This window comes from Gigantopelta aegis, chromosome 15 (assembly GCF_016097555.1).
Source record: "Gigantopelta aegis isolate Gae_Host chromosome 15, Gae_host_genome, whole genome shotgun sequence".
NCBI classification, from domain to species: domain Eukaryota; kingdom Metazoa; phylum Mollusca; class Gastropoda; order Neomphalida; family Peltospiridae; genus Gigantopelta; species Gigantopelta aegis.
The window spans coordinates 5,911,611-5,936,847 of record NC_054713.1 but is presented as its reverse complement, the minus strand read 5'-3'; the positions used below and the strand labels follow the sequence as shown (position 1 = coordinate 5,936,847).

Here is a 25,237-nt window from a genome sequence, read left to right as displayed (position 1 = left end):
AGAGAGAGAGAGAGAGAGAGAGAGAGAGAGAGAGAGAGAGAGAGAGAGAGAGAGAGAGAGAGAGAGAGAGAGAGGAGAAACAGATGGAGGATAGACAGATGATAGGGAGAGAGAGGGGGAGAGAAAGCAGGAGGGGAGAGAAATAAGAGATAGGAGAGAGAAAGACTAGAAGGGGGAGACAGAGGGGGAGAGAGACAGATGAGGAAGATACAGGAGAGAGAGAGAGGAACGTGAGAAACAGAGGGGAGAGAGAGAGAGAGAGAGAGAGAGAGAGAGAGATGGATGAATGAATGTTTAACGACCCTTTAGCACAAAATATATATCTGCTGTAACAGAGTCAAATGTACGCACATGGTATGGTTATTTACATTAAACAAAAATTGTATGAGAAGGAAGCAGACAGACAGACAGACAGACAGACAGACAAGCAAACCAACAGAGAAATAGACAGACATAGCGAGAGACAACCACAGAGACACAGCCATGGAGAAAACATACAGAAAGGGGAAAAAAATGAGACATGGCACACAAGATAACAGTATGTGGTAAAGCATTTTGGAACAAACATTATTATTTTTTTTTTTTTAAACAAAACGTAAGAGTGAGTTATACTTTAATAATTTACATGATAGGGAGGCCTGCTCCACTATCTAGTACACAAACATAATACTTACAACGACAGGCCGATTTTACCAAGCCTGTTTTTTTTTTCCTCTTCTAAAACACAGGAGTTTAAGCCTTGTTAATGTATGTAGTTGCATATGTGTAAGACTAAAACGGGCTTTGTAAATTCAGCATTTAAGCTTGTATGCATATTTAAATACATAATGGCTCACGAAATAATTAGATAAATGAAGATTTTCATTCATAAAATACCATAATCCACACCAACAAAATAAATATATACTTGTACAATTTGATTAACATTTACACATTGTCTGGAAGTCCAGAACAATTCGACGTGTTTCTATCATGTCCAGCACACTCGTCCATATTTTGTTTTGTCCGAAAGGAAGCGAAGATTTCCGACTGAAACCAATGGTAGATACCAACATCATAAATACAGTTAAAACCAAACTTTGATATAAGTGTTTTGAAGTTTGTCTCAACTTACACGAGTGTCCTTATTGCTGTTGCTACCAACCAATCAAGAATCTTTTTCCAAGACAGTAAAAAAACAAAGCAAGAAGGTCGGAACTAGATGGATTTCTAGGGGAGGGTGGCATCGAAGAACATTATAAAAAGTGTCATTTTTAGTTAAGATTTGGCTGTTTTCAAGCTTTAGTACACAACGGCCGCGGGTTTACCATGGTATTGTGTTCAGAAAGCTGGAAATACCATATTTGAACATCCAAAATACCAAATTTTCTCGGGGTTGCATGTCCCGGGACCCCCATGGCAATCAAATTTACATATCCAGGGTCGTCACACTAACAGTGCCCCCTCCTCATCCCTTTACAATTTCACTCCACGAGCTCCGGTTCACCAAAATGACCATGTCCTGGTTGTAATACTCCACCCCAGTAATATGATACTAGACACTCCAGTGATCAAATGTTCACTGGAACACGGTAACAACACATTAACATATTGTCGTGTCAGTATTCTCCAACGTTATTGTCCATGCACTCCAGTGATCAAATGTCCACTAGAACACGGTAAAAACACGCTAACATATTGTCGTGTCAATATTCTCCATCGTTAGTGTCCGTGCAAGTCTCTGCTTATCAGAATCAGTAATTGTCCTTCTCACGTTCTGGCTTTCCAAGAATCCGTTGCTGTGACAACTTACACTGTGTATTAGTTTTGCTCTGCTTCCGTAATGGGAACTTCCGGTTCCGGAAGATGCGCTCTCGGCTAATGACAAGGAATCCATTATCCTCTTCCCGCGGTTTTTGTAGTCATCGAAAGCGGATCCGTACTTGTCTTTCATTTTTGCGTTCCGTTTCTCGATCTGAACCACAATGAGTCTGTATATTAGCAGGATAATCACGATGGTGTTCTTGGAAGTGAAGAACATGTTTGTGTAGCTCAGTACGCTGTACCTGAATATCAGGAGCATGCGCAGAACGAGGAAAGGAAGGTCTTGCATAAGGATGCTGATGATTATTCCGTACACGTCAGGAGAGCAGCAGCCAATCGTCTCCGAGTCCGGCGACTCGCGCTTCATAACGAGGCCGGACTGATCTCTGCGTGCCCTGGAGGCGGTGAGGACCAGAGAGAACTGGATGAGGCTCAGAGACCAGATTCCCAGGATGGTGATACAAAGGATCCGGTTATATTTCACCTGGAAAAAGAAGAGGAACAATGTTCAAGTTTGTTTTGTTTATCGGCACCACTAGATATCATTGATTAATTAATTATAGAATTGGATGTCAAACGTTTGGTAATGTAGTCTTCAGTGGAAAGCTGCCACATTACTTTTTGTCCAAGGAAAAGGATCTTATGCAATTTTTCTCAAACAGGACAACACAATCTGCACCTTTTGATATGGAAAAGAGAAAGAAAGAAATAACACCACTATGACTACTGTAATTTTGTTTTAAATCATGTTAAATCATCAAGATTTGTAAATATATCCCTGTATATCTGATTTTGTCGATCGTGTTCTGAGAAAGAATTAAAAACATATATATAAAAAAAATTTTTTTTAATAAAACCCCCAAAACAACAGAACATAAAACAAACAAAACATGTTGGACACAAAATCCAGTATGCTTAAGTGCCCTGAAACATATACTCCTTTCATTTCCGAGTTATGGCATGCCCACAAGATCACATATACTCTTGAAAACAGTGAAAGCTCAAAACCACCACCTCAATCCTTAAATACCGCACCCTCTCAACTTTTAAACTCTCGTAAACTCTCTTAATGATTTTAGTTGTAAATGGTCGCAATCTTTTATTAGAAAAATTTTGCCATTCAGAAACTACCTACACCAAGACAATCTCGTGATATAGAAATATCAGAAACTCAAGTCAACCGGTCACTGAGACCCAGCTCATCAACAATATTAGATTTTGAAGGCACAATGTTACCTCTCTCCTCCCCACCCACGGCTAGGGACGGACATGGTTACCTCCCCTAGTATTCTCCTTTAATAATCTTTTGCCACCTGTCAACAGTTTAGTCTATTTTATTCATTCATTCATTCATTCATTCGAGAATTCATGCATGTATTCATTCATTCATTCATTCATTCATTAACTGCAACCTGATTTTCTTGCTTTTATATCCAACTACGTGTTAAACACCACGTCTGTCCCCGAATGTGGCTCAGAGCGAGAAAATGGTTCAAAATTGTATTGGTTTTACAATATCCGGATTGACCCGTTAAATTTCATTGTGGGAGGGCGCTAGTACCAGGATTCGACCCCAGTACCTATCAGCCTTCGACCCGATACCTTTAGCCACCAGACTGACCTGATCCTCCTTGAAGGCCTCGAAGAACTCGATGATGTCGGCGGCGGTTCCGATGTAGACGAGCAGGAGCTGGGAGAGCTGGTCGTGCGTCAGTTTGCCCTTGGGGAGAAACCAGCGACCCAGGATCAACACCAGCAGGAGGATCTGCTCCAGAGTCCGGATCCACTCGTCCGAGGTCAGGGACAGCGGGATCCGGATCTCAAAACGAACCTAGAATACAAGCGACTGAATTTAAATTGTGTTCTTATAACGTCTCTCTGTCTGTGTCTGTGTCTCTCTCTCTCTCTCTCTCTCTCTCTCTCTCTCTCTCTCTCTCTCTCTCTCTCTCTCTCTCTCTCTCTCTCTCTCTCTCTCTCTCTCTCTCTCTCTCTCTCTCTCTCTCTCTCTCTCTCTCTCTCTCGCTGTCTCTGTCTCTCTCTTTCTTTCTCTCACGCTTTCTCGCGAAAACAAAATGGTAAACGTTTGTTTTGTTTAACGACATCACTAGAGCACATTGATTAATGTCTATTGAATGTCCAATATTGGGTAATATTAACACATATAGTCTTAGAGATGAAACCCGCTACATTTTTGCATTAGTAGCAATGAATCTCTTGTATGCACCATCACACAGATATGATAGCACATACCAGTCGTGGTGCACTGGCTAGAATAAGAAATAGCCCAATAGGCCCACATACGGGGATTGATCTTATACCAATTGCGCATCAGGCTTGCGTTTTACCACTAATATACCCTAGATAGACGGAGTGAGACGCAGAGGGGGAGAGAGAGAGAGAGAGAGAGAGAGAGAGAGAGAGAGAGAGAGAGAGAGAGAGAGAGAGAGAGAGAGAGAGAGAGAGAGAGAGAGAGAGAGAGAGAGAGAGAGATTTATACATGTATCTTCACACGTTGGATTCGACGACCAGTGTATCTGATATACTGCGTCGTACTTGAAGATTATTTCAAAGTTACGCCATGCTGCGCGAATTATTTTTGTATGTGGTGCATTCCTGGTAAAGGGTGTTTGAAGTTCAATTAATGAGGCTTCGGGTAATGCAGTACAGTCACGTCGTTCATAACATTATGTTTAAGAGAATTTAATATATTCATATCTTAACCTACTCTCATAGTTAGCGATATTCGATATTCTGGGTAGAAGGTACTGAGTTCGTGTCCCACAAATGGATACTGTTTATCTTAATACAAAAATCTCTATATAATTGTGAGACACGGTCTTCTGACGAAGTCTAGTAGTTTTGCATTTGAATATGACATACCAGATGGACAGAATAGATGTTTAACGAAACATACATCGGCTATTTGCTGTCAAACTATGGTAAATCCAGAACATTATGTGATGATCAACATCAATATAAAAATTCAACAGTTAAATAAAAACACAGTGTAAAGAATTGTGCGAAAAATACAAATATCACAGACAGGTATTATTAAAATTTAGTATAAAAGTCAGTACAACGTATAAAAAAAACTGCAATAAAAGTTCCGGCTAGAATCGAAAGGACTCCAGCACACCTGTCTAACATGACATACCAATAATGGGACTGGCTGAGACGGAGGAAAACTCTAGTATTGTCGCCAATCGAAATAAATTTAGATTTAAAAAAAAGTCAACTAAACTGAAATAAAAAAAAATAATAATAAAATAAAATAAATAAAGTTAAAAAAAAAAATAATAATAATAAAAAAATAAAAAAATAAAAATAAAAATAAAATAAAATAATAAAATAAAATAAATTAACATAAAATATACAAATAAATACATCCCCCCCCCCCTTACAATTTAAAAAAAAATAAAAAAAAAAAATAAAAAAATAAAAAATAAAAATAAATAATAATATAATAAAATAAAAATAAAAATAATAAAATAAAACAAAATACATAAAGGGTGAAGGGAACTGCACCAATTCTATTGCGGAAGCACTTGATTTGATAAGTTGCAACCCAAAGTGTGTACTGTGTTGTTACGTACACCGAGGACGCTTCCAAGATTGGCACTAAGCTGTTCTATGGAGTCGTTGTACGTCACTTCCGTGTTGTTGGTGGTGGTTTTTTCCTTCTCTCTGATCCGGCGATCCATCTCGTGTAGCTCAAGGAACCAGATGGCGGGGACGACACACATCAGGTAGATCATCAAGCTAGGGCAGAACCTGGGTGTGTGTGTGTAAACAAAAAATGTTAAACAAAAGGAAAGAAATCTTTAACTGACGAAATGACACCTAAGCACTTTTATGTCTAGTACTATAATGATTGTTACGACTTTTGATGAGAGAGAGAGAGAGAGAGAGAGAGAGAGAGAGAGAGAGAGAGAGAGAGAGAGAGAGAGAGAGAGAGAGAGAGAGAAGAGAGAGAGAGAGAGAGAGTGACACAGAGAGGGGGTGGGATGGAGAAAGAGAGAGATAGGGGGGCAGAGGGAGGGATGGGGAGAGGGAGGAAGCGGGGAGACAGAGGGATGGAGGGAGAGAGGGATAGACAGAGAGTAAAGAGGGATAGAGAGTGCGAGGGAAAAAGATTAAGAGAGAGCGAGAGCGAGGGACAGAGAGAGTGACAAAGAGAGGGGGTGGGATGGAGAAAGAGTGAGGGGGGCAGAGGGAGGGATGGAGAGAGAGAGAGAGAAAGAGGGGGAGACAGAGGGAGGGAGAGAGGGATAGACAGAGAGTGAAGAGGGATAGAGAGAGCCAGAGAGAGAAAGAGAGAGAGAGAGAGAGAGAGAGAGAGAGAGAGAGAGAGAGAGAGAGAGAGAGAGAGAGAGAGAGAGAGAGAGAGACAGAGACAGAGAGACAGAGAGAGAGGGGGGGGTAGGAGGCGGTGGATTTATCGCAACATATACTACTACCGAAAACGCTGCAAATTGTATTTTTTATGTGCACGTCCCTATGGATTGGACAGCTCATGTCATATACTATATAGATTCGGATGCAGAAAGTCGAGAGAGATTAAGTCTACGACTTTTGCATCTCAGGAGAAACATCTACTGAAATCATTATTGGCTTCTGTCACTCTTTTCAATTTAATTGAAAAACATATATCCTATTCATTCGTGTAGCCCATTGAAATAATATTAGGAGCTATGTAAAATGTCATCCCTTAAAGATCTAGTAATTGTGTATAATTCTTGGAGTGAAACAAACATTACACATAGGACCGGCGACGTCCCTTTGACAGACAGCAGACTTCCTGGTGAGAACAGGACTGTAAGTCTGATAATGGCTTTGGGATCGCAGAAGGAGAAAACATTATACATAAATTCTTGATCTAAAATATTTCCTGTAATATAATATATAGACCTCTACTTACCATTTCCATTCTTTTCCTCCTTTCTTTCCCAGAGTAACGGTCATCTCTATGAGAAGAAACCCTAACACACAGGCGAGGTACCAGTACCGTGTATCCTTGGTTACCAAGTACAGCCGCCATATTGTAATAATCCCATGGATGGAAAACAGAAGGCGCGCAGTGATGGCTCTAAATATAGACATACAACTCATGACGAGGCGAATACGTCATCTGGAACAAATAAATGAATAAATGAATGAATTAATTAATAAGCAAACAAGCAAGGAAGCCAGCAAAGAAGCAAACAGATAAACAAAGCAAGCCTGCAGGTAAGCAAGCCAACAAACAGAGGAAGCATGAAAACAAACAAAGAAAGCAAACAAACAAACAAAAGAAGCCAGCAAACAAACAAAGAAAGCAAACAAACAAACAAACAAATACAGCCAGCAAACAAATAAAGCCAACAAGCAAAAGAAGCCTGCAAAAAAAAAAAAAAAAGAAGCAAATAAACAAAGAAATCAAATAAACAAATAAAGCCAAGAAGCAAACATGCACGCAACCAAATAAAGATAGCAATCAACCAAAGAAAGCAAAAAACAATAATAAACAAAACAATAATATATGAATGAATAAATAAATAATCGAAAGTAAACAAACAAATTAGCAAATAGGTTAAACATCAAATTAATTATTTTCTTTCATGCTTGCTCCATGCATTTGAGGTCTTTTAACAAGATATGTACGGTAATCAGGGCCAGATAGAAGATATCGCGTAAGGTGGGTCAGGAGACAATGGCGGGGTGAGTCGGGTACTGACAGAAATACTGCTAATAAATATGGATGATGTACAAAGCTGATAGGGGGCACGGTTCGCTACTAATGGGGGACTGGGGCGGGGGTGCAGCGCCTTTTGAATAATTGTTTGTGGATGGCCTGTGATAGACGATTGCCGTGAATAATAACATATACATCTCCGATACAACAGCTTTAACAATATTGATGAAGAAAGCTGGCGAAAATTGGCAATGCTCTCAAACAAATACTATAAAGATGAAGAGGTGAAAGCTTGGTTAATTGTGTTCATAATACTTTACTTGTTGGCTAAAATTATCCATATTATAGGAAATTTATAGAGTTGCTAGGTTTCAAAACGCACGATAGTTATTAAAAATAAACTAGTGTCTAAATCTGGTGGCATTGAATCTATTTATAATTATACTGTAGCTTAGAGGTAGAATAACGGTACAATTAGCACATGCGAGTGAGTAAACAAATACTGCCAGATAGAAATTATGAAATAGGCTTGGAGGTGTAAACGACAACAATAAACAAGCATCCTACGATCACTTTGAATTCGACAAATTGTGAACAGGAATATTGCTAAACACAAATTGACATGAAAACACATTTTGAAACAACAAGACAGATGTACAAGAAATACAGTAAAGCTCATGTATGTTTAACCGTAGAAAACCGTCTCACAATGGAATTATGGAAAAGCTTCTATGGTAAAGGCGGGGTTATATTTAAATCCAAGACCAATGATTACGAGCGGCGAGTGGATAGCATAGTAAACAAACTGTCGTCAATATCAGTGTGTGTTCTATGGGTTGTGCTTCACACAACATGGATGGGGCGGGACGTAGTCCATTGGTAAATGCTTGCCTGGCGAGCGGTTAGTCCAGGATCAATCCCCGTTAGTGGACCCACTGGGCTATTTCTCGTTCCAGCCAGGGCGCTACAACTGGTATATTAATGGTCGTTGTACTCGCTATCCTGTCTGTGGGATGGTGCATTTAAAAGAGCTCTTGGAGAAATGCAGCGGGTTTCTTCTCTAAGACTATATATCAGAATAACCAAATGTCTAACATCCATAGCCGATTATTAATAAATCAATGTTCTCTAGTGGTGTCGTTAAATAAAAAAACACAAACATCCCACAGCCAGGATAGCAGATATATAAACCAGTCGTTGTGCACTGGCTAGAACTAGACATAACCCAACAGGCCCACCGACAGGGATCGATCCCAGACCAACACGCATCAAACAAGCGCTGTGCCGCTTCTCTACATCCCGCACTGTACAGAAATTCAAATCATAGTTTTTTTGTTTGTTTTTTTGTGTTTGTATTTGTGTTTGTGGGTTTTTTTTTTTTTTTTGTGTTTTGTGTTTTGTGTTTTTTCTTTTGGATACGCCAATGTAATTTCTGTTTTTTTTAAAAAGATAAAATAAAATAAGGGATGCTAATTTCATCTCTGTATATATAACTGATCTCATGAATTTCCCTGTACATCAATAATAAAAATAAAAAATAAATAAAAATAAAATAAAACTTAGATGCCATAGACGCGTTCTTAATTAAGACGCTTGCGGCTTATCACCATCAGGTGTGAAATATCTCTGCAAGAAACCAGGAACGCCCACCGGTATGAAATATGGCACCGATGAGTTGGCTGGCTGTGGCAAAACGATTAGTTAAAGAACATAAACACATCCATCGAAGATCCCGTCGGAATCTGGTAGTACATGGTCTGCGTTCAGCACCAGTGACCAAAGCTAACGCAACAACGTTTGTTTTGTTTTAATGACACCACTAGAGCTCAGTGATTTATTAATCATAGGCTACTGGATGTCTAATACTAGTATGTGGTAATGTTTTTAAATGAAGACTTTGAGAAAACCTTTGAGGAAATTTAATACATTTCCCCATTATCAGTAAGAGATCGTTTTTATATGCACTTTTCCACTGACAGGACAGCACATACCAATGCTAACGTATTAACGTTTATTTTGTTTTAATGACACCACTAGAGCACATTGAGTTATTAATCACCGGCTATGAGGTGACTATGATCATTTTGACACGAATTCTTTGAGGAAACTTTTTGTTTTCCGTTAGTAGCAAGATATCTTTTATAAGCACTTTCTCACTGACAGGACAGCACATACCAATACTAACGTAATACTATTTGTTTTCTTTGACGACACCATTTGCTGTTATGAGATGTCCAACATTTGATATTCTTTTTACACAAAATCTTTGAAGAAACTTGATACGTGTTTTGCCCCCATTAACAACTAGGGATCTTTTATATTCATTTTCTTGCGGACATGACATACAGGCACACACAATGGTATTTGATATACCAATCTGGAGAGAGATTAAAGAAAAAACAATCCGAGAATGTGTCGACTGAGATGGTTCGATTCTTCGGCGCAACCACCTCAGGCGAGCGCTCTAACATAGACCAGTGGTAAAGCGCTCGCTTGATTCGCTGTCGGTCTAGGATCGATCCTCGTCGGTGGGCCCATTGGACTATTTCTCGACCCAGCCAGTGCACCGCGTCTGGTATATAAAAGGCTGTGGTGTGCGCTATACTGTCTGTGAGATGTTGTATATAAAAGATCCCTTGATACTAATAGAAAGGTACAATGTAGCAGGTTTTCTCGCTAAGACTATATGTCTATCAAATGTTTGGCATCCAATAGTGGTGATTAATACAAAAATGTGACCTAGTGGTGTCGTTAGTAGTTCTCCCCACCCCTTTCCTCTCCTGGGCCGGCACTTGTGCCCACGACAGGCGTGCGCTATAACAGCTTGCTCTGAATGTGCACGATAAACACTCTGACCTGACCTGACTTGGCGTCGTAGCTCTGTGGTAAAGCGATCGTCTGATGCGCAATCTACCATAGATTCCTGTCGGTAGGCACTTGTTCTGTTCCCGTTAGTCCTCCACAAAAATACCTTGCTATTCACTACCCTGTCTGCAGGATGACGCATACAAAAGCTCTCTTTCTGCTAAGCGAAAGGAGTAGCCCATGTAGTGAAGGCAACAGGTTTATTTTCTTATTATCTGTGTAATCCTTAACCGTATATCCGAATCTGTATACCCGTAAATCTGAACGACTTGAATGCGGCGTGATAATAACTAACGGTGGTGGTGATGATAATAGTAGCGGTGGTGGTGGTGGTGGTAACGGTGATAGTAGTGATGGTGTTCGTGGTAACGATGATAGTAGCGGTGGTGATGGTAACGGTGATAGTAGCGGTGGTGATGATAACGGTGATAGTAGCGGTGGTGGTGATGGTAACGGTGCTAGTAGCGGTGGTGGTGATGGTAACGGTGATAGTAGCGGTGGTGGTGATGATAATAGTAGCGGTGGTGGTGGTGGTAACGGTAATAGTAGTGGTGGTGGTGATGGTGATGGTAACGGTGATAGTAGCGGTGGTGGTGATGGTAACGGTGATAGTAGCGGTGGTGGTGATGATAATAGTAGCGGTGGTGGTGATGGTAACGGTGATAGTAGCGGTGGTGGTCATGGTAACGGTGATAGTAGCGGTGGTGGTGATAGTAACGGTGATAGTAGCGGTGGTGGTGGTGGTAACGGTGATAGTAGCGGTGGTGGTGGTGGTAACGGTGATAGTAGCAGTGGTGGTGGTGGTAACGGTGATAGTAGCGGTGGTGGTGGTAACGGTAATAGGTAACGGGTGTGGTAACGGTGTAGCGGTGGTGGTGATGGTAACGGTGATAGTAGCGGTGGTGGTGGTGGTAACGGTAATAGTAGCGGTGGTGGTGGTGGTAACGGTGATAGTAGCGGTGGTGGTGATGGTAACGGTGATAGTAGCGGTGGTGGTGATGGTAACGGTGATAGTGGTGGTGGTGGTGGTAGTAACGGTGATAGTAGCGGTGGTGGTGGTGGTAACGGTGATAGTAGTGATGGTGGTGGTGAATGGTAACGGTGATAGTAGCGGTGGTGGTGGTGGTAACGGTGATAGTAGCGGTGGGTGGTGGTGGTGTGAACGGTGATAGTAGCGGTGGTGGTGGTGGTAACGGTGATAGTAGCGGTGGTGGTGGTGGTAACGGTGATAGTAGCGGTGGTGGTGGTGGTAACGGTGATAGTAGCGGTGGTGGTGGTGGTAACGGTGATAGTAGCGGTGGTGGTGGTGGTAACGGTAACGGTGGTGGTGATGGTAACGGTAATAGTAGTGGTGGTGGTGGTGGTAACGGTGATAGTAGCGGTGGTGGTGGTGGTAACGGTGATAGTAGCGGTGGTGGTGGTGGTAACGGTGATAGTAGCGGTGGTGGTGGTGGTATAATAGTAGCGGTGGTGGTGATGGTAACGGTGATAGTAGCGGTGGTGGTGATGGTAACGGTGATAGTAGCGGTGGTGGTGGTGGTAACGGTGATAGTAGCGGTGGTGGTGGTGGTAACGGTGATAGTAGCGGTGGTGGTGGTGGTAACGGTGATAGTAGCGGTGGTGGTGGTGGTAACGGTGATAGTAGCGGTGGTGGTGGTGGTAACGGTGATAGTAGCGGTGGTGGTGATGGTAACGGTGTTAGTAGCGGTGGTGGTGATGGTAACGGTGATAGTGGCGGTGATGGTGATGATAATAGTAGCGGTGGTGGTGATGGTAACGGTGATAGTAGCGGTGGTGGTGATGGTAACGGTGATAGTAGTGGTGGTGGTGGCGGTAGTAACGGTGATAGTAGCGGTGGTGGTGGTGGTAACGGTGATAGTAGTGGTGATGGTGATGGTGACGGTAATAGTAGCGGCGGTGGTGGTGGTGGTGGTAACGGTGATAGTAGCGGTGGTGGTGGTGGTAACGGTAATAGTAGTGATGGCGGTGATGGTAACGGTAATAATAGTGATGGTGGTGGTGGTAAGCTGTTTTGAGTTTAACGGTTCTATGTTTTAAGCGCATCCACGAGTTTGTGAAATGGTCACGGGCGGGTTTCGTTACCTGGAATATAAACATTGCACATGAACTGGTACACAGTTTTGGTAGAGTGCTGTTCTCTATCGATCCCAACAGCTTCACCCATGTTTCTCTCAATACAGGTCGCTAGTTAGTCCAGACAAAACGATATGTATTGTACTGTCAATGCTTGAAACGCACCCATGTTTAATTAGTGCCTGCACGAACTCATGCAATCAATTTTCCCTCCAGACTCAATTATGATCGTGTGAATGAATCATTCGTTGTAAACAAACGTAGGGCGACTCCACTCGTAATCATAATGGGGTGGGAAGGAAAAGAAAACAGCAGGTTCATACACATAACGATTACCATCTGCTAGTGTATTCTAAATTAAGAACTTATTAGTTTAAGTCTATATTATTTTACGAGGGTATGAACATGCTGCTACTTCAACTAAAAAAAAACCTTCAGAAATCATTGGTGCGTCGTTTCCGGTACCTCCTGGCGGAATTAACACACAGACTGGACGCAATGGCGATGATTAATCGAACAAACAGAATAATGACGTGTTAGCAATTTAATGTGTAAACCTGAGGTACTTAGGTCGTTGGCATGAACCTCCTCGGCGCACTTGTTGGGTTTTCCCGTTCCAATCAAAGCTCCACGATTACTATATGAAAACCTGTAGTATGTGTTGTCCTGTCTATGGGAATTATCATATTATATATGATCTGTGATCTCCCACTCAAGGACAAAAATGTACGGGTTTTTATTTCTAGTCTATATACATAAAGGTACAAATATAGTTTGTGGAATTAATCAATGCACTCCAGTGATGTTGTTAAACACAATATTTCGTTTTAATACACACTTTTAATAAATAGAAAAATATTCGAAATATGTTTTTCAGCCGTTTGCAATTATCAGAATCTTCACGAACGAAAGAACGAACCCAGCAGCCAACGGTTTAATATTAGCGTACGAGTCATCCGTACAGAATGAACATTTCGTTAACTTCGTCTAACCGTTAAATGTTTGGCATTGCGTATAGACCTAGTTAATTATCGGCTGATGATGTATGATGGGCGCTTTCTGGAATGGGCTGGCATTTGAGTCTTGTTAATCAGCGACTGTTACGCGTCTGACTAACATTATTAACGTCATTGGGTGGGGCAGCTACATAGGAGGCGGCAGGTAGCCCAGTGGGAACGCGCCCACAAGATGCGTGGTCGGTATAGGATCGATCCCTGTCGGGGTCAATTGGGCTATATCTTGTTCCAGCCAATGCTCCACAACTATCCTGTCTGTGGGAGGATACATATAAGATACTTTGCTGCCAATCGTAAAAAAGCAGCACCCTGTGTGGCGGCAGCGGGTTTCCTCTCTAATATTATCTGTGCGACGTGTTCTGTTCGTCTTTAAATAAAACATTTCTTTCTATCTTTCTTTCTTTCTTTCTTTCTTTCTTCCTTTCTGTAATGTCATTGCGACAGTTGGTATATAGTTTCATTTTCTAATGTTTGCCCAACGGCAACCTCATCCCCAGAGAATATATTGTAAAGTCGTTAAGTGTATTTGATAATAATACCTGACATTTTTTGTCTGAAGAATTTGCGATAAATTGCAAGAGTCTCTGAGTTTAAAAAACACGTTCCGGCCAATACAGTTAAAGTTATCTATGTATCGTACAGCCACGGAATGTGTGTTAAATTGATCGCTTTGGCGTTTGAAACATAAAACAAACGAAATCTGACTGCCAGTCATACGAGTATATAGTTCCATTTGCGTCAATAGTGAACTGATGAATTGGCATATATAACTCTATAATGAATAATGTTTCAATTTATATTAAACTATATTATTGAGTTTTAAACACATACAAACACAAAACGTCCCATGCAAATAAAAAGATTTCTTAACAAATGTTCATACAATTATGTAGATTAAATCTCATTTTTAATATAGGAGTGAAGCGAAAACTCTAGAACAGCCAATGTAAGCAGTTTGAGCTGCATTGCCACCGACGTAATCGATAATGCAGTACACTAAGACCAAAGGTACAACTCGTGTACTGATCCAGATGTTGTCTTCATACATATTTCGAAAAATAACATAAAACCTATCCAAGTCCATGGTAATTTGTAAAGATTTTTTTAATTATTATTCACACTGATTCATTTTTCAAACATTTTTATTTGAGTTGGTAGGGGTTTAAAATTTAATAATTTTTTAAAATGAATTTTAACTTTATTTATTTTAGTAGTTATAAGCCAATTCATCGGTTCCTTTTGACGCAAACTGACTATAGAAAGAAAGAAAGAAATGTTTTATTTAACGACGCACTCAACACATTTTATTTACAGTTATATGGCGTCAGACATATGGTTAAGGACCTCACAGATATATATAGAGAAAACCCGCTGTCGTCACTTCATGGGCTTCTCTTTTATATGCACCATCCCACAGACAGTATAGTACATACCACGGCCTTTGTTACACACCAGTTGTGGAGCACTGGCTGGAACGTGAAATAGCCCAATGGGGTCTCCGACGGGGATCGACTCTAAACCGACCGCGCATCAAGAGAGCGCTTTACCACTGGGATACGTTTCGCTCCTGGTCATATGGCTGTGCTATTTTACTTATGCATTGGGGACAATATTGCTTTATATGGTACAAAAAGATAGATGAGTAGTTATGTGCTATCCTCTCTGTGGAATGGTGCATATAAACGATCTGTGACGGTACATGCTCTTAATTTGATTTCGCCTGTGGCGATATTAATTGTTTTAGAAGGCCGTGTGCAGTTCCAAATGCACTTAGCCCAGATGGGCAACTTGTTACGTAATACCTTCGCGCGATCGGGCATTCCAATATGCACTTAGTCCAGCTGTAGAGGCCATGTGGCCAGTAGTTACGTAATACCTCTGCGAGTGCGGTTTTTACAACCGTGATTTGGCGAATGGCGACATCCAGTCTGACGATCAGAGAAAACTATACTGACTCTGGGAGAGGTAGAAATATCAGATGATACGTGAGGTACCGCCTTGTACCCCCAGGCGATATTCGCTGTCTCTGAGAGTTTTGAATAAATAGCTAGGATTTTAGAGATATCGAGGAGAACGATAGGAAGGCTCCAGGGGATCGCTGTCCGTCCACTGAACGATCTATATTAGTTCAGATGGGACTTTGGTAAATATATATTTCTGCTCTGTGTATAACCTTGATGTGATTGATGTGACTTTAAACATTTTAATACTGTATTATACCAATATTATTTAGACGGTGCTGCCGGTCATCTGACGCAGTATTCTGTAGGCTCACCGTTCTGATATATATATATATATATATATATATATATATATATATATATATATATATATATATAAAGCTTAGCCAGTCATCCTGGAGGACCTAGGTAAACTGTAGGTTATTGTCTTTATTGTGATAGGTACCAGTATTAATTCTGTGTTACAAGGTTATTGAATGAGTAGTTAAGGGTTAATTAAAAATTAACCAGTTAGGAATAGTGTTGTAATTCCTTTATTAAGTAAGTTCCCCTGGAAGCGTTTCTCCATTGTCGCACGTGTGTGTGTTAGCGTTTCTCAATTATCACACTTGTGGGTGTTGTGTCACGGTGAAGTGATTAGCATATTGTGCAAACTAGACACCTAGAGATTAACTAATTAAGTGATCAGTTCTGGGTTGTTATTATTGTTGTTATTAATTAACTACTGCTGCAGTACATTTGTCAGCGTAGGTTAATACAGATTCCAAAGTGTATTGTGTTTTTGTTGTGTTTTCTAGTGAACTAAACGTGCTATAATAATATATACTTTGTATAAGATCTTATCTCTGATCATACCTAGACGAGCCAACGCGGGTATAACCGCCCGTTACAGAGAGATCTAATAGATATACAGTTAGGAGAGATATTTGGACAATCGTGTTTTATTCAGTTACGGGTATTATAGAATCCCCGTGACACGATCCCTTGCTACAAATGGAAAAATGTAGTGGGTTTCCTCTCTAAGACTATGTCAAAAGTACCAAATGTTTAATATCCAATAGCCGATAATTAATAAACCAACGCGTTCTAACGTTGTCATCAAACATAACATACTTTGATTTTGTTTTCCTCCACCATATTAATTTCATTTCAATTGATTTTCATGCTTATATCCAATTATGGTTCAAGCACTCTGTCCTGGGTACACACCTCAGCTGTCTGGGTTGTCTGTCTAGAACAGAGGGTTTAACTTTAACAGATGATGCAGAATGGTCTAGTCATATTCTAAATGTATGCACATCAGCATCGGTAATGATCTTTGTATTAAAGAAATACAAACTGACATTCGCCCCGTCCTAGAATATGCTTCAGAGGTCTGGGATGGCTGTTCCCAATTAAACGTAGATAATATAGAAAAGGTACAACTAGAAGCTGCAAGAGTAATCACTGGCATACCTAAATTTGCTTCACGTAATTCGCTTTTTATTGAAACCGGTCTTACAACACTTAGTAAAAGGAGAAAAAAAAAAAAAAACCGTGTACAATATTTAAAATAATGAAAGGAATGACTCCCGATTTCTTAACTAATTGTATTCTACAAAAATTAGAACAAAGGGTTCCTTATATGTTAAGAAATCGGGAGGACATATCTACACTTTTTGCTAGAACCTGCTTATTAAAATCATCATTTATTTATTCAGCAATTGATTTATGGAATAATTTAAGCCCAGCAATTAAACAGTGTGAAACAATATCGTCTTTCAAAAAAGCAGTGACTCCAGTGGTAAATAAAGTTCTATATTATTTTTCCTGTGGAAAAAGAATAGAAAATATATTGCATACTAGATTACGACATTGATGTAGCCCTTTAAACGCCGAGTTGTACAGATGTGGACTTAACACAGACCCTGATTCCAATAATAAAGAAATATTTACTTATGTTCAAATATATATATATATATACAACACTCATCGTTTTGATTAATAAAGTATTATTTAAATTACCAGAAGGATTATTTGTAAATGTGATAGCGATTTAACTGCACGTGATGTACTATTTGTGTAATCTTTTGTATCATTTTTTTCCCTTCACATTCTTTTGTATACAATACATTTCCGTACACTGGTTATCCTTGAATGTTTACATGTAGTTTATATTTACAGCTATATAGAAGAGGGCCTCGTAAGTTGTCAAACTTGTGCCCAATTCTTTTGTTCTTTGTACAATAAAATATGTTTGCAATCAAACAGTGGGTTAGTTGTTAGCGGTTAGCGAGAGATAACAGGATGTAGTGGTCTTACACATACCCATTGAGTCGTTAAACCTTACTCTGGATGGGAGCCGGTACCAGGCTGCGAACCCTGTACCTACCGGCCTTATGTCCGATGGCTTAACCACAACACCACCAAGGCCGGTCACTATAATATGGAAACGAAATGACCCAATACGGAAAGGTACGCGCCCGTTCATTCTGTTTGGTAATTGTCTCCCCATTGATTTAGCAATACATTACCGCGAAATGACAGGGCACTTCCGAAAGTCTTTAGTGTGTGCCGCCAATATAACTGTAGAATGGCGACCCGATGTGGACATCTACACTTCGTCAATAACCAAGACACGTGTTGTGTAGACCTACAAGGAGTGTCAAGTAGGAGGGTGTGGCTAAGGATGTTTATTCACGAAACTTCAGCTAATTTTCTAATATGTATTTAACGACACACCACCACAATGCTTAATTAGATATAATTGGAAAAAATAGCATTACTCCTCCCCCCTCAATAAAAAGAGAAAGAAAAAAAAGAGAAAAAGTCAACCAACAAGAAGAAACCCTAAACTTTCAAGAGTACAGTACAATGCATCATATCTCCCTCAGAGAGATTCGGGGAACTAAGCCATTGCATCTCCCTGACCAAACATTAATAAGTTCAATACGTTCATCCTTTAAATATTATATTTGTTGGGATCATCTAAAAGGAGGTATGCTTCAACTCGCCACTATTTTAGATCATTTCCTCGTCGATAAATATATTCAAATGCAATGCATCTATTTAGCTCAGTCGATAGAGCAGCCGCCTGATAGTGTATTTTTTGTCCGTCGCTACCATTGCCCTACGACTGGTATATCAAAAGTTGTGGCATGTGCTGTTCTATCAGTGAGAAAGTGTTTGTAAAAGATCCATTGCTATTAATGGAAAAATGTAATGAAATTCCTCTGAAGGCTTCTTGTTAGAATTACTAAACGTTTGACATACAGTAGCCGATGGTTAATTCATCAATCATATGCTCTAGTGGAGTCGTTAAACAAATAAAACATTAACGTTTCTGTTTACAATAGCCCGATGTTTACGTATAATTAACAATTCCATATCATATTTAAAACAAAACATAATTATTAGTAATGACATTAAAACCCATTACGATTTCTTTATTCATATATGTGTAAACATATAGCAATAGCAATTCTGTACTTGCATACATGTATACCAATAAAAACCTATCCACAGGAATCCAATTCATGTGATATGTATGTGAACTGTAGCAGATGTTGTGAAAAACGAGGACACATTTAAACCACAACAGGTGTGTGGCAATTCAGTATCTGTGTACGCATAAAAAGCAAGTTTAAGAACGTCGATACTCTCTGTTCGTGTCCCATCAGAGGTAGTGGAAGGTTTGTTTTCCGTTAAGACCCGGAGCATGCCTCAAAATTAACAAATTTGACCCCCAATCTTCCTTCAAGATCTTTGGTGGTAAAAAACACCTACTGTAATACTGAACTACCAGTTGTAACGTTTGCCCAATTAATTCACTATTATCATATAACCATAACCATTCCCCACAGCTAGTATACCTTGCAAGTTTGGCAACTGTGAATTCTTATTAGAGTTCAGCTACTTTTTTGAAGACTATATATGCCATGGAAACAGTCCACCGCATTACCGATTGCGTGGGTTACAGAGTGAATGCACCGCTAGGTGCAGTGGGAAGGAAGGAAGGAATGGAGGAAGGGAGGTAGGGAAGGAATGACGGAAAGAAAGGAAATAAAGAAGGAAGGAAAAAGAAAGAAAGAAAGAAAGAAAGAAAGAAAGAAGAAAGAAAGAAAAAAGAAGGAAGGAAGAAGTATTTTAGTTTAAAGAATCATTTAACACAATTTGTATTTACTGTTATAAGGCGTCGACTACATGTATATAGATATGGATCACACAGATAACGATAGAGGGAAATAGCCGCACTCACTCCATCGGATGCAGTTTTCAGTTACCAGCAAACGATCCTTTATAACATAGACGGGATAGTATAAACCATGACCTTTCTAACTCCGATTGTAGAGCACTGGCTGGAAAGTTGTCGTTTGTTTTGTTTAACGACACCTCCAGAGCACATTGATTAGTTAATCATCGGTTATTGGATGTCAAACATTTGGTAATTCTGATATATAGTCTGAGAGGAAAGCCGCTACATTTTTTCATTAGTAGCAAGGGATCTTTTATATGCACTTTCCCACAGAGAGGATAGCACATACCACGACCTGTGACATGTGGTGCACTGGCTGGAACGAGAAATATCCCAATGCGCCCACAGTCGGGGGTCGATCACAAACCGACCGCGCATCAAGCGAGCGCCTTGCCACTTGGCTTCGTCCAGCCCCTGGCTGGAAAGAGTTTCGCCCACCTGATAGGTGCGATTATGGGTGCGCCTTCCGGTAGCGTATGGTCCCAAAACGAAATACCGCACTTCATCACTCATGGGCGAGACGTAGCGCAGTGTTAAAGCGCTCGCATGATGCGCGGTCGGTCTGGGAGCGATCCCCGTCAGTGGGCCCATTGGGTTATTTCTCGATCCGGCCAGTGTACCACGACTGGTACATCAAATGCCGTGGTATGTGCTATCCTGTCATTGGAATTGTGCATATAAAATATCCCTTGCTGCTAATCAAAAAGAGTAGCCCATGAAGTGGCGACAGCTTTTTCCTCCTACAATATCTGTGTGATCCTAACACATATGTCTGACGCCATATATCCGTAATTAAAATGTGTTCAGTGCGTCGTTAAATAAAACAGTTCCTTCTTCTGCATCATTCACCTCACTATTCTACGTCTCCATTTAATATGACAGTTTTGAGACACTAGATAGGACGAGGAAAATGTTCAGCAAGTCCGTCTAAGAGATTCGATCCTGCGACCAAGTCATCTAAGCTAAATGCCGCCCCGTATGAGCCTATTGACAATAACTATTAAATAGCGGTAACGCTCAAGTTTATTAACACTGCAGTTGTATTTGTATTTAGCACCGACCTCGGTGGTATCGTGGTTAAGCCATCGCACATAATGCTGGTAGGTACATGGTTCGCCGCCCGCTACCTGTTCGCACCCAGCGCGAGTTTTAACGACTGAATGGGTAGGTGTAAGACCACTACACCTTCTTTTCTCTCTCTAATCAAACTAACAGACAGCCCTGATAGCTGATGTGTGTGTGCCCAGGACAGCGGGCTTGAACCGTAATTGAATATAAACACATATATAAGTTGAAATGCAATGAATGTATTTTGAATCAGTAAAATATGATATAATACGGTGAAGCGAGATAGTAAATTTAATGTTTATTGAAACACAAACTACATGTAGATAATATTATAAATAATACACATACTTACCTCTTTAGATAAAGCACGCTCATCATTTTAAACAGCATTTCAGCAGATGTAAATGAAAATTCACCTAAGATTAGTCACACAAAAGCAACATCTATTCCATTTTAGTGCACGATTGTTACGTATTTCGTGGATAGAAATGCTGACTTTCAAAGTACGGATATCACTTTAAATACCATGTGCATTTTTCATTAATAGGTTTTTCATTTCTTTTAAAAATAAATTCCAATGGACACAGTCTTTCCAAAATGTCATTTTGAGTTCCAGAGCTCACTTTAATGATCTGCGTAATTGACCACATTAACTCAGTGTGCACTATTAGACCTGTCTCTACCTGACGTCATTATTAATGGCAACTCTATTCCATCATTTCCCTAGTAACTCTAGTCACGTGGTATTTGTCCCGCCCATGAACTCAGAAGATGTATGGTGATGATCAGATATTTTATTTTGGTGAAGATTCTAAAATATCTATTATATTTCCCACCTGTGTGCAGTTGTTGAAGTAGATAGTATGCCTCTCCTTCTCTCTCTCTCTCTCTCTCTCTCTCTCTCTCTCTCTCTCTCTCTCTCTCTCTCTCTCTCTCTCTCTCTCTCTCTCTCTATCTCTCTCTCTCTCTCTCTCTCTCTCTCTCTCTCTCTCTCTCTCTCTCTCCCTCTCTCTCTCTCTCTCGTTCTCTCTCTCCCTCTCTCTCGTCCGTCTATATGTATCCAACTCCTACACCCTCTCTGTCTGTCTCTCTGTCTGTATTTCTCTCTACCTTCTCTCTGTCTGTCTGTCTGTCTGCCTGCCCCCCCCCCTTTTGTCTTCCCTTTCTCTCTGTCTCTCGCCCCCTCCCTCCCCCCTTTCACCCCCCCCCTTTCTCTTGTCTCCCCCCCTCCCTCCCCCCCTTTCCTCTCTCTCCCTCTCTTTCTCTCCGTCTACCTCACTCTCTCTCTCTCTCTCTGTCTCCGTCTCTCTCAATCTCTCCACCTCCCTCCTCTCTCTCTCTCTCTCTCTCTCTCTCTCTCTCTCTCTCTCTTCTTTCTCTCTCTCTGTCCGTCTGTCTGTATGTATCTCTGTCTGTCTCTCTGTCTGTATCTCTCTCTACATCTCTCTGTCTGTCTGTATGTCTGTCTGTCTGTCTGCCTGCCTGTCTTTTTATCTTTCTCTCAATATTTCTCTCTGCCTCTCGACCTCCCCCCCCCCTCTCTCTCTCTCTCTCTCTCTCTCTCTCTCTCTCTCTCTCTCTCTCTCTCTCTCTCTCTCTCTCTCTCTCAGTCTATCTCACTCTCTCTCTCTGTCTCCGTCTCTCAATCTCTCCACCCCCCCCTCTCCTCTCTCTCTCTCTCTCTCTCTCTCTCTCTCTCTCTCTCTCTCTCTCTCTCTCTCACTCTCTCTCTCTCTGTGTCTCTCTCTCTCCATCCCTCGTGTTATGTCTCTTTCAATCCTTTCCCTTTAAGAAATCGTAATGTGTATATATGATCGAAAGGTGTGCTATGTGTTTTTTTTGGACGTTTTTCCGACAGGCGCCGGTAAACAGTAGGTAAATTAGTCAATAGATAAGATAACGGTGCATACGGCAAATAACAGACCCTATCAGAAAAGCTTGGAACACAATGATCGCTTTCTCTTCTTTTTTATAAGAGTGCGTTCATCTAGTAAAACGATAATATTGTTAGTTTTATTTGTTTCGGTCGTGTGTTTAGATACGTGCACGTGCGTGCGTGTGCTTGTATGTGCGTGTTTTGGGGTGGGTGTTTTTTTTGTTTGTTGGATTTGTGGGTTTTAAATGATAGGGAACAGCCAACAGCAAAGTGATGGAATTATACACAACGAATGAAATACCCATATAGTTTCTGTTTCACCTTTTCTACTTTTCTGTCCTACTGTATATTCACAATTACTGTAATAAAATGTTGCATCCATCACAAATGCATATGTCACGACATTTAAAACCGTGCTCACTGTTAAAGGATGTGACTGGTATATAAAAGACCGTGGTATGTGCTATCCTGTCTATGGGATGGTGCATATAAAAGATCCCTTGCTACCAATGGAACACAATGTAGCGGGTTTCCTTTCTAAGACATATATGCCAAAATTACCAAATGTTTGACATCCAGTAGCCGCTGATTAATATATCAATGTGCTCTAGTGGTTTCGTTAAACAAAACAAACTTTAAATTTTTTTAAATGATGTAAAAATAAACAAGGAAGAAATAACTAAACACATCCAGTGTAGAAATTAATATTCAAAGCAAGAACGTTTAAATTGATTAATTTAACATCAATAAAATTGGTTATCTGGAAACAGCGGGACATGTAACTTTTTTTCTTAGTTTTGTGTTTGTATCTAATTAAAATTCAAGCACGCTGCCCTGGACTATCTGGGCTGTGGTTAGGTATAGAGACGTCGGTATAGTGGCCTTACACCTACCATGGAGTCATTAAAAGTCAATCTGGGTGGGAGCCTGTACCGGGGGTGGAGTTTGGGTTGGTGCTCGAACCCAGTAATTACCAGCCTTAATTCCGATGGCTCAGCCATTATACGGGGCGAGACGTATCCCAGTGGTAAAGGGTTCATTTGATGCGCGGTCGGCTTGGGATCAATCCTCGTCAGTGGGCCCAGTGGGCTATTTCTTGCTTCAGTCAGTGCACCACGACTGGTACATCAAAGGCCGTGGTATGTGCTATCCTGTCTATGCGATGGTGCATATAAAAGATCCCTTGCTGCCAATCGAAAAGAGTAGCCCATGAAGTGGCGACAGCGGGTTTCCTCCTTCAATACATGTGTGGTCCTTAACTATATGTCTGACGCCATATAACCGTAAATAAAATGTGTTGAGTGCGTCGTTAAATAAAACATTTCCTTCCTTAACCATTATGCCACTGACGCCGGTTACTTTTAACATCAGTCAGAGTCAGAGTTTGGGGGTATTTCAAGTTCAAGTTCAAGTTCTTTATTTGTTTTTACAACTTATCAGCATAATACAATGTACAACAATATAATAAATATATACAGGATGTTTCATATTTTTTGTCAAATATGATTTATATCTTATCGAGTGAAGTTTGAAATCATATCTCACGAGTCGTGCTTGCGAGATGATATATAAATGATATTTGACACACAAAAAAAAAAAAAACTTTTCTATTTATTATATAACTTTTGGCAATTTACCTCTTTTTTTTAAATGCCAGCAACAAAATAGTTCCGGCTTTCTTACAGTGAAGAAAACACTTTCTACAGTGACGATAACACATTTTAGAGTGAAATAGTAAAATTTTCACTCTAAAATGTGCTATCGTCACTGAGTGACTGATAACACTTTTATATCACTGATATTTTAAGATATTTCACTAAATGTTATATAATAAATACAGGATATGTACAGGATTATGGTGGAGAGAGATTTATTAAATAATAATAATAATAATAATAATAATAATAATACTTAATAAATTAAGGTTCTATTGACATATTATTTAATACATATAAGTCATTATTAAGTATACTGAGAGACACATGCATTATTGAAATCTGAGGTTACATTAGGTAGTACTAAACCAAATAACTTCCGGCTGGGTCAAAGTTCGAGGTGCACCCAACTTTTGATAGAGCAGTTAATGGCACAAATCCTGTCACTGAGCAAAACATTTATGCAATTTTATTTCCTCTAGTACCACTGTGTCTGTGTATGGGCTACCTGTAAAGGAAGTATTCAAATTGTGTGCGGAGTAGTCATAGACGTTACCCATTATATCGGAAATGAGCAGTTTACGCCCATTGTGTTCTGATTAACTTTAAGGGTGAGCGGTGGTAGTATTTATATCAATGTTGTATATGTCGATCGATACGCTGCAATGTTGGTGTTTTAGCCACATATCTTGCTATCGTCGTCTATGGGATTTGATTTGGTGAAATGAGCAGCTTAACCCCCAATTGTGTTCTGATTCACTTTAAGGGGGAGGGGTGATAGTATTGATATCCGTAGTATATATGTCGATTGATACGCTGCAGGTACGAGTTTTAGCCACATATGTTACTATTGTCGTCTATGGGATTTGATTTGGTGAAATGAGCAGCTTAACCCCCATTTGTTTTCTGATTCACTTTAAGGGTGAGGGGTGATAGTATTGATATTCGTGGTGTATATATCGATTCATACGCTGCAGGTAGGAGTTTTAGCCAC

General features: G+C 40.2%; 1 protein-coding gene across 1 annotated transcript; it reads right to left on the bottom strand.

Moving 5' to 3' along the window:
• Positions 1–596: 596 nt before the first annotated feature.
• LOC121390443 (transmembrane protein 26-like) lies at positions 597–21,528 on the bottom strand. Its single transcript, XM_041522262.1, has 5 exons — positions 21,065–21,528; positions 6,722–6,931; positions 5,397–5,574; positions 3,425–3,634; positions 597–2,287 (listed from the first exon to the last, which is right to left on the bottom strand). Exons 2-5 carry the CDS (start codon positions 6,910–6,912, stop codon positions 1,670–1,672), a joined length of 1,197 nt encoding a protein of 398 aa, XP_041378196.1. The 5' UTR covers positions 6,913–6,931; positions 21,065–21,528; the 3' UTR covers positions 597–1,669.
• Positions 21,529–25,237: the final 3,709 nt, after the last annotated feature.